General features: G+C 47.3%; 1 protein-coding gene across 3 annotated transcripts in view; it reads left to right on the top strand.

Moving 5' to 3' along the window:
- LOC120941595 (microtubule-actin cross-linking factor 1, isoforms 1/2/3/5-like) overlaps positions 1–19,119 on the top strand; it is a 229,473-nt gene extending 210,354 nt beyond the window's left edge. For all 3 annotated transcript variants that reach the window (XM_040355120.1, XM_040355121.1, XM_040355119.1), the window contains exons 36-40: positions 52–126; positions 4,729–4,846; positions 11,367–11,545; positions 14,203–14,323; positions 18,534–19,119. In XM_040355120.1, coding sequence (XP_040211054.1) covers positions 52–126; positions 4,729–4,846; positions 11,367–11,545; positions 14,203–14,323; positions 18,534–18,559 — 519 coding nt within the window. In that variant the 3' untranslated portion in view covers positions 18,560–19,119. The remainder of the gene's footprint in view (positions 1–51; positions 127–4,728; positions 4,847–11,366; positions 11,546–14,202; positions 14,324–18,533) is intronic.
- The last annotated feature ends 574 nt before the right edge of the window (positions 19,120–19,693 follow it).

Raw genomic sequence — 19,693 nt, forward strand, 5'->3', positions numbered from 1 at the left:
ATACTCGCAAAGTACAGATCCAACTCACCGCCCCGTGTATGTGTCCTACAGGTGAACCGACAGGTCGCTCAGTGTAACTGTGCCAAGAGATTCCAGGTGGAGCAGATCAGCGCCAACCGCTACCGAGTAAGTACCATTCGCTTTCTTCGCGACTTTTACAACGGTGCCCCATAACTCCATAGAGTGGCCTTGGGCCTTATGCTCCTGACTGCATACAGTAAACATTGCATGTGGCTGTATAGTAGGAGCAACCCACCCAGAATCCTCAGATTAGTTATAGGTCTATTGTACTAGCATTACATACCTTTTCACTTTTATCTCTATTGTAAAAAATAAAAATCCAGCAGGGATGGTGGGAACTCCTCATAATAGGCACATAAAGTGTGCAGATCCAGGAACTCAGCACAGGGATGGTGGGAACTCTTCATAATGGGCACATCAGGTGTACAGACCCGGGAACTCAGCACAGGGATGATGGGAACTCCTCATAATGGGCACAGCGGGTGTACAGACCCGGGAACTCAGCACAGGGATGGTGGGAACCCCTCATAATGGGCACAGCGGGTGTACAGACCCGGGAACTCAGCACAGGGATTGTGGGAACCCCTCATAATGGGCACAGCGGGTGTACAGACCTGGGAACTCAGCACAGGGATGGTGGGAACCCCTCATAATGGGCACAGAAGGTGTACAGACCCGGGAACTCGGCACAGGGATGGTGGGAACCCCTCATAATGGGCACATAAAGCGTGCAAATCCAGGAACCCAGCACAGGGATGGTGGGACAGGGAATGTCCGAATTTCCAAATTTTCGGAAATTTGAAATTTCGGAAATTCGTAATTTTGGAAATTTAGAAAATGAAACATTTCAAAAATTCGGGAATTCGAGATTACGTAAATTCATAATTTTGGAAATTTGGCACATCAGGTGTACAGACCCGGGAACTCAGCACAGGGATGGTGGGAACCCCTCATAATGGGCACAGCGGGTGTACAGACCTGGGAACTCAGCACAGGGATGGTGGGAACCCCTCATAATGGGCACAGCGGGTGTACAGACCTGGGAACTCAGCACAGGGATGGTGGGAACCCCTCATAATGGGCACAGCAGGTGTACAGACCTGGGAACTCAGCACTGACATCTCACTGGGAGGATCCTAGAGATGTAGGGTTGAATTTGACATTCCAGCTTACATCAAATGCAAAAAAAAAAATGGTGTAAAGCACTTTTAGAATTGTATTTATAAAAAAAATGTGCATAGCAATTTGTCTTGTGAAAGTGCATGTAGGCATTTCCTATACTTCATAGAGCCATCTAGTGGCCAAATGGGGTATTTTTAGTTTTAAATCAATCAAAATAATTCCAACAGCACAGGAAGTAGGCTAATAACCTTTGTTTTTTTGCCCTATTCAAACCAGGTGAATGTACAGTAGGTGCACTTTCACTGAGTGAATTGCTATACAAATATTTGTTTATAAATAAATCGCTTAAAGTGTATGTATAGCCAAAACATTTTTTTTTAATAGGATGGAGTAGGGAATGGACAGAACCCCCTTTTCATGTATTTTTTCTGTGTGTCCCGTAGGGGAGATTTTATTTAATTTCCTGTCCCATCGACACGACAGGAAGTGGGAGGAGACCTCTTCAAAGTGAGGGGGGAATCCTTTGGAGATAGAAGTCCCCTCCATGTTTTATTGAATTCCTCCTTACTATGACAGTGGTCACCAGAGCAGAGAGAGAGGAATCTCCCCAGCAGGGATACAGGCGGCAATAAGGACCTGGCAGAAGTTCTAACCCTTCCACACGCCATACAAAACAAAAAAAAAAAAAAGTTTTTCCTGTGTACATACACTTTAAGGACTGAGTGGTGGTTATAGATCATTGCCTCTCATCCTCCTCTCTTTCTTACCGTCTTCTTCTCTAATTTTCATTCTTCTCTCTTCTCCATGTTACCCGTCACCACCCCAGACCGTCATCCCCCCGCCCACTTTTCCCGCATTCCATGTACACGCCCTTCCATTCTGCCTGCTAGGGTGGAGCTTTCCCCACTCCCGGAGCCTCTATAGACCCCGCTCTCCCCGGTGTCACACTTTATGATGTCCCCTTTGTCTGTGTACCCCCCCCCCTCCCCCAATGTCTGCTTTCTGTCTGCTGGACGGGAACTGCGCTGAATTTTTAGTCGTTCACATCCTGAGTTATTGTCGTGACTTTTACCTTAAAGTTATTTTTTTAATGTGAAATCTTTACTTGCTGTTTCATATTTTAGTTTCTGAGAGTAAATCAGGCACACACTGCATGCATTGTCATCAATTTGAGGCTCTAGCGTCCTCATTTGTCCAAATTCTAATGTACTAGGAATCTGTGTCTACATCCACCACAATATTTACTATATCCCCCCCTTAGAAGAGATCTCCCTGTGTCTATATCCCCCCATAGAAGAAATCTCCCTGTGTCTATATCCCCCCCATAGAAAAGATCTCCCTGTGTCTATATCCCCCCATAGAAGGGATCTCCCTGTGTCTATATCCCCCCATAGAAGGGATCTCCCTGTGTCTATATCCCCCATAGAAGAGATCTCCCTGTGTCTATATCCCCCATAGAAGGGATCTCCCTGTGTCTATATCCCCCATAGAAGAGATCTCCCTGTGTCTATATCCCCCATAGAAGAGATCTCCCTGTGTCTATATCCCCCCATAGAAGAGATCTCCCTGTGTCTATATCCCCCCATAGAAGAGATCTCCCTGTGTCTATATCCCCCCATAGAAGAGATCTCCCTGTGTCTATATCCCCCCCATAGAAAAGATCTCCCTGTGTCTATATCCCCCCATAGAAGGGATCTCCCTGTGTCTATATCCCCCATAGAAGAGATCTCCCTGTGTCTATATCCCCCATAGAAGGGATCTCCCTGTGTCTATATCCCCCATAGAAGAGATCTCCCTGTGTCTATATCCCCCATAGAAGAGATCTCCCTGTGTCTATATCCCCCCATAGAAGAGATCTCCCTGTGTCTATATCCCCCCATAGAAGAGATCTCCCTGTGTCTATATCCCCCCATAGAAGAGATCTCCCTGTGTCTATATCCCCCCATAGAAGAGATCTCCCTGTGTCTATATCCCCCCATAGAAGAGATCTCCCCGTGTCTATATCCCCCCATAGAAGGGATCTCCCTGTGTCTATATCCTCCCATAGAAGAGATTTCCCTGTGTCTATATCCCCCCATAGAAGAGATCTCCCTGTGTCTATATCCCCCCATAGAAGAGATCTCCCTGTGTCTATATCCCCCCATAGAAGAGATCTCCCTGTGTCTATATTCCCCCATAGAAGAGATCTCCCTGTGTCTATATCCCCCCATAGAAGAGATCTCCCTGTGTCTATATCCCCCCATAGAAGAGATCTCCCTGTGTCTATATCCCCCCATAGAAGAGATCTCCCTGTGTCTATATCCCCCCATAGAAGAGATCTCCCCGTGTCTATATCCCCCATAGAAGATCTTCCTTGTGTCTATACCAAATAGTCGGGATCTTCCTTTTGTCTATAACCAAATAGTAGGGATTTCCTTGTGTCTATAACCAAATAGTCGGGATCTTCCTTTTGTCTATAACCAAATAGTAGGGATCTTCCTTGTGTCTATAGCCAAATAGTAGGGATCTTCCTTGTGTCTATAACCAAATAGTCGGGATCTTCCTTGTGTCTATAACCAGTGGCGTCACTAGGGTTGGTGTCACCCGGTGCGGTAAAACATGGTGTCACCCCCCCTCTGTCTAGGCTGCCCAGCACCAAGCAGGCAGCGCACGGGCACGGGGCGCACCCCAAACCAGCCCCTGTAAATGATAGTATAGGGCAGGTTAAGGTGGTATAGGGCATGTTGGGGTGATATAGGGTAGTTTGGGGTGGTATAGGGCAAGTTAGGGTGGTACAGGGAAGGTTGGGGTGGTATAGTGCAAGTTAGGGTGGCATAGGGCAAGTTGGGATGGCATGGGAAAGGTTGGGGTGGTACAGGGCAAGTTAGGGTGGCATTGGGCAGGTTGGGGTGGTATAGGGCAAGTTATGGTGGCATAGGGCAAGTTAGGGTGGCACAGGGCAAGTTGGGGTGGCATGGGAAAGTTTGGGGTGGTACAGGGCAGGCTGGGGTGGTACAGGGCAGGCTGGGTGGTACAGGGCAGGCTGCGGTGGTACAGGGCAGGCTGGGGTGGCACAGGGCTGTTTGGGGGGGTACAGGGCAGGCTGGGGTTGTATAGGGCTGTTTGGGGTGGTACAGGGCAGGCTGGGTGATATAGGGCAGGCTGGGGTGGTACAGGGCAGGCTGGGGTGGCACAGAGCAGGCTGGGGTGGTACAGGGCGGGCTGGGATTGCACAGGGCAGGCTGGGCATGTCAGCTAAAAAAAATAAAAAATAAATAAAAAAATAAAAAACGGGATGGTGTCACCCCTCTAGCGGGTGTCACCCGATGCGGACCGCACCCCCCGCACCCCCCTAGCAACGCCTCTGTCTATAACAAAATAGTCATGATCTTCCTTGTGTCTATAACCAAATAGTAGGGATCTTCCTTGTGTCTATAACCAAATAGTAGGGATCTTCCTTGTGTCTATAACCAAATAGTAGGGATCTTCCTTGTGTCTATACCCTCCACCAGTTCAAAGTTTCTCTGTAGCTCCCCCTGATGGACATGTCGCTCCCTGCACCCCCTCTCCTCGCTGTGTCAGATTGTCAGTTTGTGTCTCTCTCAGTTCGGCGAATCCCAGCAGCTGCGCATGGTGCGGATCCTGCGGAGTACGCTGATGGTGCGGGTCGGAGGCGGCTGGATCGCGTTGGATGAATTTCTGGTGAAGAATGATCCATGTAGAGGTGAGCCCCCAGTTCCCAGAGGGACCGGTCATTCCAGTTCTGTTGGTGCATTGAAATCTTTTTCACCGCCAGCCGCGCGGAACAGAAAATTTGCCTAAACTAATATTGGGTACCGTGCGCCGCGCAGCTGATTCTTATCAGAGATCGACAGCGGAGCCGGAGGCGTAAACTTTGCATTGTGATAATGTATATTTTCTAATGACTGTGACTGACAGAGAATGTTTGGGAGGGGAAGGAATCCTTCATGCTGATTGAAAACACAAAACAAACACAACAAATGGCGCTCAGGGTTCAAGAATGTAAAATAAATCAAAGTGTACAAAAGACGTGAAATTACCCCATATTGTCACTGAACTGTCACTGAACCCAGTGGCGACAGGTGCTCCAAATTTTTGGGGGGGCGCAAAAAAATAAATAAAATTGCAGCCTCACTGTGCCCATCAAATGCAGCCACTGTGCCATCAATTGTCACTACTGTGCCATGCCATCAAACGCAGCCACTGTGCCATCAATTGTCACCACTGTGCCATGCCATCAAATGCAGTCACTGTGCCATGCCATCAAACGCAGCCACTGTGGCATCAATTGTCACCACTGTGCCGTGCCATCAAACGCAGCCACTGTGCCATCAATTGTCACCACTGTGCCATGCCATCAAATGCAGTCACTGTGCCATGCCATCAAATGCAGCCACTGTGCCATCAATTGTCACTACTGTGCCATGCCATCAAACGCAGCCACTGTGCCATCAATTGTCACCACTGTGCCATGCCATCAAATGCAGTCACTGTGCCATGCCATCAAACGCAGCCACTGTGGCATCAATTGTCACCACTGTGCCGTGCCATCAAACGCAGCCACTGTGCCATCAATTGTCACCACTGTGCCATGCCATCAAATGCAGTCACTGTGCCATGCCATCAAACGCAGCCACTGTGCCATCAATTGTCACCACTGTGCCATGCCATCAAATGCAGCCACTGTGCCATCAATTGTCACCACTGTGCCATGCCATCAAACGCAGCCACTGTGCCATCAATTGTCACCACTGTGCCATGCCATCAAACGCAGTCACTATGCCATCAATTCGCACTACTGTGCCATGCCATCAAACACAGCCACTGTGCCATTAATTGTCACCACTGTGCCATGCCATCAAACACAGTCACTATGCCATCAATTCGCACTACTGTGCCATGCCATCAAACGCAGCCACTGTGCCATCAATTGTCACCACTGTGCCATGCCATCAAACGCAGTCACTATGCCATCAATTCGCACTACTGTGCCATGCCATCAAACGCAGCCACTGTGCCATGCCATCAAACGCAGCCACTGTGCCATGCCATCAAACGCAGTCACTGTGCCATGCCATCAAACACAGCCACTGTGCCATCAATTGTCACCAGTGTGCCATGCCATCAAACGCAGCCACTGTGCCCCTCAATTTTCGCCACTGTGCCCTTAAATTGTCACCACTGTGCCCTTTAATTGTCGCCACTGTGCCCATTGTTGCCACTGTGCATTTCACTGTGCCCTTTAATTGTTGCCACTGTGCCCATTGTCACCACTGTGCCCATTGATGCCACTGTGCCCTTTGTCACCACTGTACCCATTGATGCCACTGTGCCCTTTGTCGCCAATGTGCCCTTTGTCGCCACTGTGTCCTTTGTCGCCACTGTGCCCTTTGTCGCCACTGTGCCCATTGTCGCCACTGTACTCATTGATGCCACTGTGCCCTTTGTCGTCACTGTGCCCTTTGTCACCACTGTACCCATTGCTGCCACTGTGCCCTTTGTCACCACTGTACCCATTGATGCCACTGTGCCCTTTGTCGTCACTGTGCCCTTTGTCACCACTGTACCCATTGCTGCCACTGTGCCCTTTGTCACCACTGTACCCATTGATGACACTGTGCCCTTTGTCGCCACTGTGCCCTTTGTCACCACTGTACCCATTGATGCCACTGTGCCCTTTGTCACCACTGTGCCCATTGATGCCACTGTGCCCTTTGTCGCCACTGTACCCATTGTCGACTCTGTGCCCATTGTCGCCGCTGTGCCCTGTAAAATACCCCCCTGCCCGGCACTTACCTTTCTCCTTCCACGTTCCTCGATGTCTTCTCACCGCCCTCGATGACGCTTCAGCCAATCAGGTTACCGATAACCAGAATCTGTGAACCTGATTGGCTGAGACGGCCGTCAGTCTTATCCAAGGAAGAACGCACCTCCCGTACGTCCCGAGTATAAGACATCCGGGAGCTGAGGGCTGTACTCGGAAAGCCGCTGGCTCTGATAGGCACTTCCGCGCAGCCAACCAGCTGCTATTATTCAGGTGGTCGGCGCTCACCGTCCGGCCATCTGAATAGTTGCGGCCGGCAGCAATAACATAGATTTATGCAACGCATGAATGTATGTTATTCAGTGGCGGTGCGAGAGCCAGAGGGGGTGGCGCTCCTGCACCCTCTATAGACGCACCGCCACTGACTGAACCGTCACTGCAGGATAGATGTCTGGCAGGTGGAGCCCAAACTCGCATCGTCATCCTTGGCCAGGGTTTCCCCCCAGACTGAATCTTGAGGGACTTTATCTTCACAGAGTCCCACATCAGTATTAGAGGCAGAAATATGACAAATGATTTCCCCTTACAATTAATTGGTGGTGAAAGAATACAAGACCCCGACATTTTAGGGGCCCATTCACATCTTTGTCATGGTGCTAATCCATCGATTTCTTATTAGACACTAATGTAACGTATATACTGTATAACACCAACGTTTTTCAGGTGGCATTGAGCAGGGGTCTTCAAACCGTGGCCAGCCCTTGGGGCGCCATTCATCCCATCGATACCAATGATGGGGCACTATTCCTCCCACTATCACCAACGATGGGGCATTATTCCTCCCCCTAAAGCCAATTATGGGACATTTTCTCTAACCACTGGTCAGCCTGGCCCCCTAAAGCCATAGATATGGGGCACTGTTTCTCCCACAATGGAACACTATTCCTTCCACTGAAAACCAACATTGTGTCACCATTCCTACTACTGATAGCAATGGGGCACTATTCCTCCCACTGAAAATAACGATAGGGCAGTATTTCTACCACTAATACCAACAATGGGGCACTATTCCTCCCACTGAAAATAACGATAGGGCAGTATTTCTACCACTAATACCAACAATGGGGCACTATTCCTTCCACTGATGCCAATTATGGGGAACTATTCCTCCCACTGATACCAACAATGAGGCGCTATTTCTCCCACTGACACCAATGATGGGGAACTATTCCTCCCACTGATACCAATTATGGGAAACTATTCTTCCCACTGACACCAATGATGGGGTACTATTCTTCCCACTGACACCAATGATGGGGAACTATTCTTCCCACTGACACCAATGATGGGGTACTATTTATTCCACTGACACCAATGATGGGGAACTATTCCTCCCACTGATACCAATGGTGGAGCACTATTCCTCCCACTAACACCATTGATGGGGTACTATTCTTCCCACTGACACCAATGATGGGGCACTGTTCTTTCCACTGATGCCAACAATGGGCACTATTCCTCACACTAAGGCCAATTATGGGGCATTTTTCACTGACACCAATTATAGGGCACTATTCCTTCCACTGATACCAATGATGGGGAACTTTTCCTCCCACTGATACCAATGATAGGACACTATTCCTCCCTCTAACACCAATAATGGGGCACTATTTCTCCTAATGATACCAACAATGGGCACTATTCCTCACACTAAGGCCAATTATGGGACACTTTCTATTCCCACTGGTCACAGTCTGGCCCCTAAAGCCATAGATGGGGGACTGTATTCTCCCACAATGGGGCACTATTCCTTCCGCTGACACCAACAATGTGTCACTATTCCTCCTACGGACACCAACGATGGGGCACTATTCCTCCCACTGAAAATAACAATAAGGGACCATTCCTCCCACTGATACCAACCATGGGGCACTATTTCTCCCACTAATGCCAACAATGAGGCAGTATTCCTCCTACTGATACCAATGATGAGGCATTATTCCTGCCACTGACACCAACAATGGGGCACTATTCCACCCACTGATCCAAACAATGGGGCACTATTCCACCCACTGATCCAAACAATGGGGCACTATTCCACCCACTGATCCAAACAATGGGGCACTATTCCACCCACTGACACCAACAATGGGGCACTATTCCACCCACTGATCCAAACAATGGGGCACTATTCCACCCACTGATCCAAACAATGGGGCACTATTCCACCCACTGATCCAAACAATGGGGCACTATTCCACCCACTGATCCAAACAATGGGGCACTATTCCACCCACTGATCCAAACAATGAGGTACTATACCTCCCACTAAAACTAATTATGGGGCATTTTCTACTCCCACTGGTCAAAGTCTGAGCCCCCTAAAGCCTGAAGGACAGTAAAGTGGCCTTTGATTCGAGCGTTTGGAGACTTCTGCCATAGGGAATAGTTAATACCGCTGGCAGGATTCATTTTTCTGCGCCCCTCTGGGGAGGGATGTTCCCCTTCACTTCCTGTCCTGTTGGCACAACACAGGACGTCAGTTCAGTTTTCTTGCTGCTGTTGGATCTTGTTGCTCTGAATATTCATGTGCGATATGATGTCACGCCATGTCATATGATGTCACGCCATGTCATATTATGTCACGCCATATCATATGATGTCACGCCATGTCATACAATGTCACGCCATGTCATATGATGTCACGCCATGTCATATGATGTCACGCCATGTCATATGATGTCACGCCATGTCATATGATGTCACGCCATGTCATATGATGTCACGTCTTGTCATACGATGTCACACCATGTCATACGATGTCACGTCTTGTCATACGATGTCACGCCATGTCATATGATGTCACGTCTTGTCATACGATGTCACACCATGTCATACGATGTCACGTCTTGTCATACGATGTCACGCCATGTCATACGATGTCACGCCATGTCATACGATGTCACGCCATGTCATATGATGTCACGCCATGTCATATGATGTTACGCCATGTCATATGATGTCACGTCTTGTCATACGATGTCACACCATGTCATATAATGTCACGTCTTGTCATACGATGTCACGCCATGTCATACGATGTCACGCCATGTCATATGATGTCACGCCATGTCATATAATGTCACGCCATGTCATATGATGTCACGTCTTGTCATACGATGTCACACCATGTCATACAATGTCACGCCATGTCATACAATGTCACGCCATGTCATATGATGTCACGCCATATGATGTCACGCCATGTCATATGATGTCACGCCATGTCATATGATGTCACGCCATGTCATATTATGTCACGCCATGTCATATGATGTCACGCCATGTCATACAATGTCACGCCATGTCATATGATGTCACGCCATGTCATATGATGTCACGCCATGTCATATGATGTCACGCCATGTCATATGATGTCACACCATGTCATATAATGTCACGCCATGTCATATGATGTCACGTCTTGTCATACGATGTCACACCATGTCATACAATGTCACGCCATGTCATACAATGTCACGCCATGTCATATGATGTCACGCCATATGATGTCACGCCATGTCATATGATGTCACGCCATGTCATATGATGTCACGCCATGTCATATTATGTCACGCCATGTCATATGATGTCACGCCATGTCATACAATGTCACGCCATGTCATATGATGTCACGCCATGTCATATGATGTCACGCCATGTCATATGATGTCACGTCTTGTCATACGATGTCACACCATGTCATATGATGTCACGTCTTGTCATACGATGTCACGCCATGTCATACGATGTCACGCCATGTCATGCGATGTCACGCCATGTCATACGATGTCACGCCATGTCATATGATGTCACGCCATGTCATATGATGTTACGCCATGTCATATGATGTCACGTCTTGTCATACGATGTCACACCATGTCATATAATGTCACGCCTTGTCATACGATGTCACGCCATGTCATACGATGTCACGCCATGTCATATGATGTCACGCCATGTCATATAATGTCACGCCATGTCATATGATGTCACGTCTTGTCATACGATGTCACACCATGTCATACAATGTCACGCCATGTCATACAATGTCACGCCATGTCATATGATGTCACGCCATATGATGTCACGCCATGTCATATGATGTCACGCCATGTCATATGATGTCACGCCATGTCATACAATGTCACGCCATGTCATATGATGTCACGCCATATGATGTCACGCCATGTCATATGATGTCACGTCTTGTCATACGATGTCACGCCATGTCATATGATGTCACGCCATGTCATATGATGTCACGCCATATGATGTCACGCCATTTCATACGATGTCACGCCATGTCATATGATGTCACGCCATATGATGTCACGCCATGTCACATGATGTCACGCCATGCCACATGATGTCATATCTCGATGTTCCTGTCTTACAGTGAAAGGTCGGACCAACCTGAAAATTAACGAGAAGTACCTCTCCTCCGAATTCACCCCGCCTGCTGGGAAGTGTTCAGGGAGCCAATCGGCATCCAAGGGGTTGTCCCCCAGCAGGTCGAATTCCAGCCTGAGTCTGTACACCAGCTCCTCGGCCCCCAACAGTCCGCAGACCAGGAAGGTGAGAATCGCGTGAGATTGGTGGAGGAACGTGAGTGAGGAGCGATGAGAGGAACAAAATGGATGGTTTTCTTAACCACTTAACCCCCGGACCATATTGCTGGTCAAAGACCAGAGCACTTCTTGCGATTCGGCACTGCGTCGCTTTAACTGACAATTGCGCGGTCGTGCGACGTGACTCCCACAAATAGAGCTTTCTTTTGGTGGTATTTGATCACCTCTGCGGTTTTTAGTTTTTGCGCTATAAACAAAAATAGAGCGACAATTTTGAAAAAAAAATTATATTTTTTACTTTTTGCTATAATAAATATCCCCCAATTTTTTCCCTCAGTTTAGGACGATACGTATTCTTCTACATATTTTTCGTAAAAAAAATCGCAATAAGCGTTTATTGATTGGTTTGCGCAAAAGTTATAGCGTTTACAAAATAGGGGGTATTTTTATGGCATTTTTATTAATATTTTTTTTTTACTAGTAATGGCGGCGATCAGCGATTTTTTTTTTTTCGGTACTGTGACATTATGGCGGACACTTCGGACACTTCTAACACATTTTTGGGACCATTGGCATTTTTATAGCGATCAGTGCTATAAAAATGCATTGATTACTATAAAAATGCCACTGGCAGGGAAAAATGCCACTGGGTGGAGTCGTGATGTCACTAGACTCCCCGCCCACCTCTACACTCCCCTTGTCAACGTGCATTTTTTCCTATGTATTTCTTACACTAAATTCTGCTATGATCACTAACATCCAGTCAAAATCCAGAAAAGTAACCACATGATTTCAGAAAAGGAGTGGGGGGGTGGAAATTAAAAAATAATGCCTGTCTCAAGCTAGTGCATGAGATATTTAAATAACCTGTCACTCACAGCAAGGGGGAAGAACGTGTCCGTTCATCTCACTGAAAAAAGAAAAGAGGATTGCTGAGAGCTGGATTAACTCTTTGGGGCAAGACTGGGCACAGATGATAGGAAATCTTATTCTCTACATTGTGACAGCAAAAAAAAAAAAAAACCAATTTGGGTTTACATCCACTTTAACTCCTCGATCGCCCCCTAGTGTTTAACCCCCTTCCATGCTAGTGTCGTTTATACAGTAATTAGTGCACTGATCGCTGTATAAATGACAATGGTCCCAAAATAGTGTCAAAAGTGTCCGATGTGTCCGCCATAATGTCGCAGTCCCGATAAAAATCACAGATCGCTGCCATTACTAATAAAAAATTATTAACCACTTAAGGACCGCCTCCTGCACATATACGTCGGCAGAATGGCAGGGCTTGGCACAAGCACGTACAGGTACGTCCTCTTAAAGTGCCCAGCCGTGGGTCGCGGGCGCGCCCGCGGCGCACGCCAGCGACCCAGTCCGAAGCTCTGTGACCGCGCCCGCGGGACCCGCGGACCTGATCACCGCCGGAATCCCGCGATCGGTCCCCGGAGCTGAAGAACGGGGAGAGGTGTGTGTAAACACAGCTTCCCCGTTCTTCACTGTGGCGCTGTCAGTGATCGTCTGTTCCCTGATATAGGGAGACGATCAATGACATCACACATCCAGCCCCGCCCCCATACAGTTAGAAACACATATGAGGTCACACTTAACCCCTACAGCGCCCCCTTGTGGTTAACTACTAAACTGCAATTGTCATTTTCACAGTAAACAATGCATTTTTATAGAATTTTTTGCTGTGAAAATGACAATGGTCCCAAAAATGTGTCAAAATTGTCCGAAGTGTCCGCCATAATGTCGCAGTCACGAAAAAAATCGCTGATCGCCGCCATTAGTAGTAAAACAAAAAAATATTAATAAAAATGCAATAAAACTATCCCCTATTTTGTAAACGCTATAAATTTTGCGCAAACCAAACGATAAACACTTATTGCGATTTTTTTTACCAAAAATAAGTAGAAGAATACGTATCGGCCTAAACTGAGGAAAAACATTTTTTATATATATTTTTTGGGGATATTTATTATAGCAAAAAGTAAAAAATATTGAATTTTTTTTCAAAATTGTCGCTCTATTTTTGTTTATAGCGCAAAAAATAAAAACCGCAGAGGTGATCAAATACCACCAAAAGAAAGCTCTATTTGTGGGAAAAAAAGAACGCCAATTTTGTTTGGGAGCCACGTCGCACGACCGCGCAATTGTCAGTTAAAGCGACGCAGTGCCGAATCTCAAAAACTGGCCAGGTCCTTTACCTGAATTTTGGTCCGGGTCTTAAGTGGTTAAATTAAATAAATTTTAAAAAAGCCGAATCGCAAAAAGTGCCCTGGTCAGGAAGGGGGGGGGGGGGGGGGGGTCAATTCTTTCCGGGGCTGAAGTGGTTAAAATCCATGCACCAGGAACGTTTGAGTGAGGAACACAGTGGCCTAGTGGTTGGCACCTCTGCCTTGCAGCAGTGGGCTCCTTACATTGAATCCTGGATACTATTTGCATGGAGTTGGCATATTCTCCCTGTGCCTGCGTGGGTTTCCTCCGGGTACTCTTGCTTTCCTCCCACCCTCCAAAGACATGCTGGTAGGCTAATTGGCACCTGCCTAAAGTGACCCTGTGTGTGTGCATGTACGTTAGGGAGTAGGGTCATTGTATTTGGGTTATTATTCGTTGAGCCTTTCTGTCCATCCATCTTACATCCATGTACAAATTACCCCCCAGGCTGTCCTTCGGAGGACCCGATCTGGCGACCGATGTCAAAGGTCTAGGTCGTCTCTGATCACAGATGTGGCGGATTTAAAGTTCTCAGCAGCTGAAGACGGCACGAATTCCACCTCAACAGGTCAGCTATGAATAGCCTGGTGTTAGAGAGATAAGATGGCCGCATTTCCTGTTGAAAAAAAAAAAAAAGCTGGGGTTAAATATCTCTCTTTTGAATTTATACCTGTCATCCCATGGTCTATATTCCTCGTCTTCCCTGTATACTGGTCATCCCATGGTCTATATTTCTCGTCTTCCCTGTATACTGGTCATCCCATGGTCTATATTCCTCGTCTTCCCTGTATACTGGTCATCCCATGGTCTATATTCCTCGTCTTCCCTGTATACTGGTCATCCCATGGTCTATATTCCTTGTCTTCCCTGTATACCGGTCATCCCATGGTCTATATTCCTCGTCTTCATTGTATACCTGTCATCCCATGGTCTATATTCCTCGTTTTCCCTGTATACTGGTCATCCCATGGTCTATATTCCTCGTCTTCCCTGTATACTGGTCATCCCATGGTCTATATTCCTCGTCTTCCCTGTATACTGGTCATCCCATGGTCTATATTCCTCGTCTTCCCTGTATACTGGTCATCCCATGGTCTATATTCCTCGTCTTCCCTGTATACCGTTCATCCCATGGTCTATATTCCTTGTCTTCCCTGTATACTGGCCATCCCATGGTCTATATTCCTTGTCTTCCCTGTATACTGGTCATCCCATGGTCTATATTCCTCGTCTTCCCTGTATACTGGCCATCCCATGGTCTATATTCCTTGTCTTCCCTGTATACTGGTCATCCCATGGTCTATATTCCTCGTCTTCCCTGTATACCTGTCATCCCATGGTCTATATTCCTCGTCTTCCCTGTATACTGGTCATCTCATGGTCTATATTCCTTGTCTTCCCTGTATACTGGTCATCCCATGGTCTATATTCCTCGTCTTCCATGTATACTGGTCATCCCATGGTCTATTTTCCTCGTCTTCCCTGTATACTGGTCATTCCATCAACATTATCCCTTGCCTTACCTGTATACTGGTCATTCCATGGATATTATCCCTTGCCTTACCTTTATACTGGTCATTCCATAGACATTATCCCTTGCCTTCCCTGTATACTGGTCATCCCATGGTCTATATTCCTCGTCTTCCCTGTATACTGGTCATTCCATCAACATTATCCCTTTCCTTACCTGTATACTGGTCATTCCATAGACATTATCCCTTACCTTACCTGTATACTGGTCATTCCATGGACATTATCCCTTGCCTTACCTGTATACTGGTCATTCCATGGACATTATCCCTTGCCTTACCTTTATACTGGTAATTTTATGGACATTATCCCTTGCCTTACCTTTATACTGGTCATTTCATGGACATTATCCCTTGCCTTACCTGTATACTGGTCATTTTATGGACATTATCCCTTCCCTTTCCTGTATACTGGTCATTCCATGGACATTATCACTTGCCTTCCCTGTATACTGGTCATTCCATGGACATTATCCCTTGCCTTACCTGTATACTGGTCATTCCATGGACATTATCCCTTGCCTTACCTGTATACTGGTCATTCCATGGACATTATCCCTTGCCTTCCCTGTATACTGGTCATTCCATAGACATTATCCCTTGCCTTACCTGTATACTGGTCATTCCATGGACATTATCCCATGCCTTACCTTTATACTGGTCATTTTATGGACATTATCCCTTGCCTTACCTTTATGCTGGTCATTCCATAGACATTATCCCTTGCCTCACCTTTATACTGGTAATTTTATGGACATTATCCCTTGCCTTACCTTTATACTGGTCATTTCATGGACATTATCCCTGGCCTTACCTGTATACTGGTCATTCCATAGACCTTATCCCTTGCCTTACCTTTATACTGGTCATTTTATAGACATTATCCCTTGCCTTACCTGTATACTGGTAATTTCATGGACATTATCCCTGGCCTTACCTTTATACTGGTCATTCCATGGACATCATTCCTTGCCTTACCTTTATACTGGTCATTCCATGGACATTATCCCATGCCTTACCTTTATACTGGTCATTCCATGGACATTATTCCTTGCCTTTCCTGTATACTGGTCATTTTATGGACATTATCCCTTGCCTTCCCTGTATACTGGTCATTCCATGGACATTATCATAATGGCTCACACAGATCTGATCTCTTGAGTGGCTAACACTGAGTGCAGGATGGGGGCAAGGGAGATGCAGGAGCCCAGGGTGCAGTGCAGATCCCGACACCCCTACTGAATGATCTCCCTGAAAGTGAGGAGGCAGAGCCACCTACAGTGTGTGGGGAGGTACTAGAGCCACCTGGGTGCTTCAGCGTAATACAGCAACACAAGTAAGACATGTGGAAGATGGTGGAGCTTTTAAGGAGGGAGGGAGAAGATGAGGGCAGTGGAAGGGGAGTTGCATACAGAGGTCATAGCTGAAGAGTGGTGAAAGTGAGATGTGGATGGGGAGGCCGGGGTAAGCAGCTGTGGAAGAAGATTGAACTCTGCACCCTGTGTGTAGTTCACCTCTGAACTCTGCACTCTGTATGAAGCACACCTCTGAATTACATAGGACCCCCCTGAACTCTTCAAGTAACGCACCTCTGCAGGGCCGATCCTAGGGTCACAGACTTCTTGGTGGAGAAATACTTCTGGCGCCCCCACATGGGCGTGGTCGTATTACTAACTCCTCCCCTTTACAAATGTTTCTATGGCAACGACTCAAACACAAAGATGCTCTCCTAACACGGACAAGGAGAACATGTCAGGCATGGACCACCCCCCAGCAACATCACTGCACGACTGGTCTCTCTCCACACAGAGACAGCCGCTGCTTCGCTCTCCTCCTCTGACAGGAGGAGGGAGGGGGGACGTGCTTGGGCAGGAAACACAGTGGTGGCAGCGGTGACCGGTGGAGAAAGCCGCCTCTGGACACGGACAAGGAGAGGAGGAGGGAGGGGAGCACTCTGGCTCTTCAGTGCCCCCACCTCTGTGGCGCCTGGGTGCACTGCACCCCACTGCACCTGCCTAGGATCAGCCCTGCACCTCTGAACTCTGCACGTAATGCACTCTCGGTACAAGACCCTTCCACAGTTGGTGAAATTTGACCACACCCACTATTTGATGCAGTTCGGAGGGTATGTGTGAGGGGAGGGGGGGCTCATCTCCTGTTGAGTTCCTGCACCTATTTTCTGAGAAAAAAAGCCCTGCCATGGTCTATACCCCTAACCTTTCTTGTATACCAGTCATCCCAAGGTACATACCTTCTCTGTATACTGCTCAGAATTTGTTTTTTGGCTGGTGGTGGTCTTTTTAGTTTTAACTTTATCCAAATAAGATTTGGTATTTAGTACATTTATAGAACTGGTGGAGGGTCTAAATCATTTTTCAGCTGGCCATAATGATCATCAAAATATTCCAGGGGCCAGATTCAGAAAGATCAGCGGACCTTTCTGCTGGCGTAACGTAATTCATTTACGTTACGCCGCCGCAAGTTTTTCAGGCAAATGCTGTATTCACAAAGCACTTGCATGTAAAGTTGCGGCGGCGTAGCGTAAATTACCCGGCAGAATTCAAATTCGGTGGGTAGGGGGCGTGTATCATTTAAATGATGCGCGTCCCCGCGCCGAACGAACTGCGCATGCGCCGGCCGCGACTGAATCCCAGTGCGCATGCTCCAAATGACGTCGGCAAATCGTCATGCTTTCAAAGGTTACGCAAATTACGTCCATCCGTATTCATGAACGACTTGCGCAAACGACGTAAAAAATTCAAATTCCGTCGCGGGAACGACGGCCATACTTAACATTGGCTGCACCTCATAGACCCAGGGGTAACTATACGCCGGAAAAAGCCGAACGCAAATGACGTAAAAAAAAAGCGCCGGGCGGTCGTTCGTTTCTGAATCGGCGTAACTCCTCATTTGCATATTCGTCTCGTAAAAATACGAAGCGCCACCTAGCAGCCGGCCTGGAATTGCAGCCTAAGATCCGACGGTGTAAGACACGTACACCTGTCGGATCTTAGGGATATCTTTGCGTATCCTGATTCTATGAATCAGGCGCATAGATACGACCGTCGGAACTCAGAGATACGACGGCGTATCAGGAGATACGCCGGCGTATCAGGAGATACGCCGTCGTATCTCTTTCTGAATCTGGCCCCAGGAGTCCAGGAGAGGCTCATCCTTTCTTGTTTAATGGCAATATTCTACATCCCAGCTTCTGTTATTCTGAACTCTGCTTCTTGTCTTCTATTCCAGATAAAACGGACACCCCTCCGACATGACCTCCCGCGACCTCCGTCCCCTTGGAATCGTACTCCAGATCTGCCGAATAGGAATCTGTGGGCTGGCCCATAGCATGGCAGATAATGCGCCCGACGCCTTGCTTGTCGAGAGGCCTCTGACAATAGAGGCGGCCATGACCTTCTGAGACTTGGGGGCTCCATAGAGTCAGACTTGTTGTGTCTCTCCATGGAGGACAATGAGAGTGGAGGTCACCACCGAGTGACATATTGAATGAATGTGTTGTGTGTGACTATCAGGTGACATCACTCAGCTCCATGATCAACAATTGCCGATACTCTGCTAGGAAATTCCATCTCCCCTGTCCCGTCAATTTGGCACAGGAGCTCAGAGTGGAAGTATGATATCTTTCTCGGCCATCATTAAGTGTAAAGGAAGTCTTTCACCTTTGGTTTTTACTGCTGCCTTCAGGAGGATTGGACATTGGCAAATAAAAAACTTTAGGCCAGCCCAGGACAACCCTTCCTACTACTGGCATGCTTTTGTTTTTTGCTAGTGTCCTAAGAGGGAGGAGGACTTCATTTTTGCTAGTGTCCTAAGAGGGAGGACTTCATTTTTGCTAGTGTCCTAAGAGGGAGGAGGACTTCATTTTTGCTAGTGTCCTAAGAGGAAGGAGGACTTCATTTTTGCTAGTGTCCTAAGAAGGAGGAGGACTTCATTTTTGCTAGTGTCCTAAGAGGGAGGAGGACTTCATTTTTGCTAGTGTCCTAAGAAGGAGGAGGACTTCATTTTTGCTAGTGTCCTAAGAGGGAGGAGGACTTCATTTTTGATAGTGTCCTAAGAGGGAGGAGGACTTCATTTTTGCTAGTGTCCTAAGAAGAAGGAGGACTTAATTTTTGCTAGCATTTTTTTTCTTATTTGAGCCCTTTGTTTCTCTACTTTCACCCACAAGGTGGTATGACTTGTAGCTATCACTTCTAAAGGCGAGTGTCTAAACTGGTGTCTTTATGCTTCAGGGAACCCTTTCTGGCCTAGCATAGAAGCAAGGTGGTGTTAAGGCCCAGAACTTTCTTCTTGCCCAAGGCAGTTTCTACCTTTCGCCTTAACAAGGACATTTTTCTCAGGGCTGGTGCATTGATTTTTGACACCCTAGGCGAAAGCTCATTTTGCTCCCC

This window comes from Rana temporaria, chromosome 5 (assembly GCF_905171775.1).
Source record: "Rana temporaria chromosome 5, aRanTem1.1, whole genome shotgun sequence".
Lineage (NCBI taxonomy): Eukaryota > Metazoa > Chordata > Amphibia > Anura > Ranidae > Rana > Rana temporaria.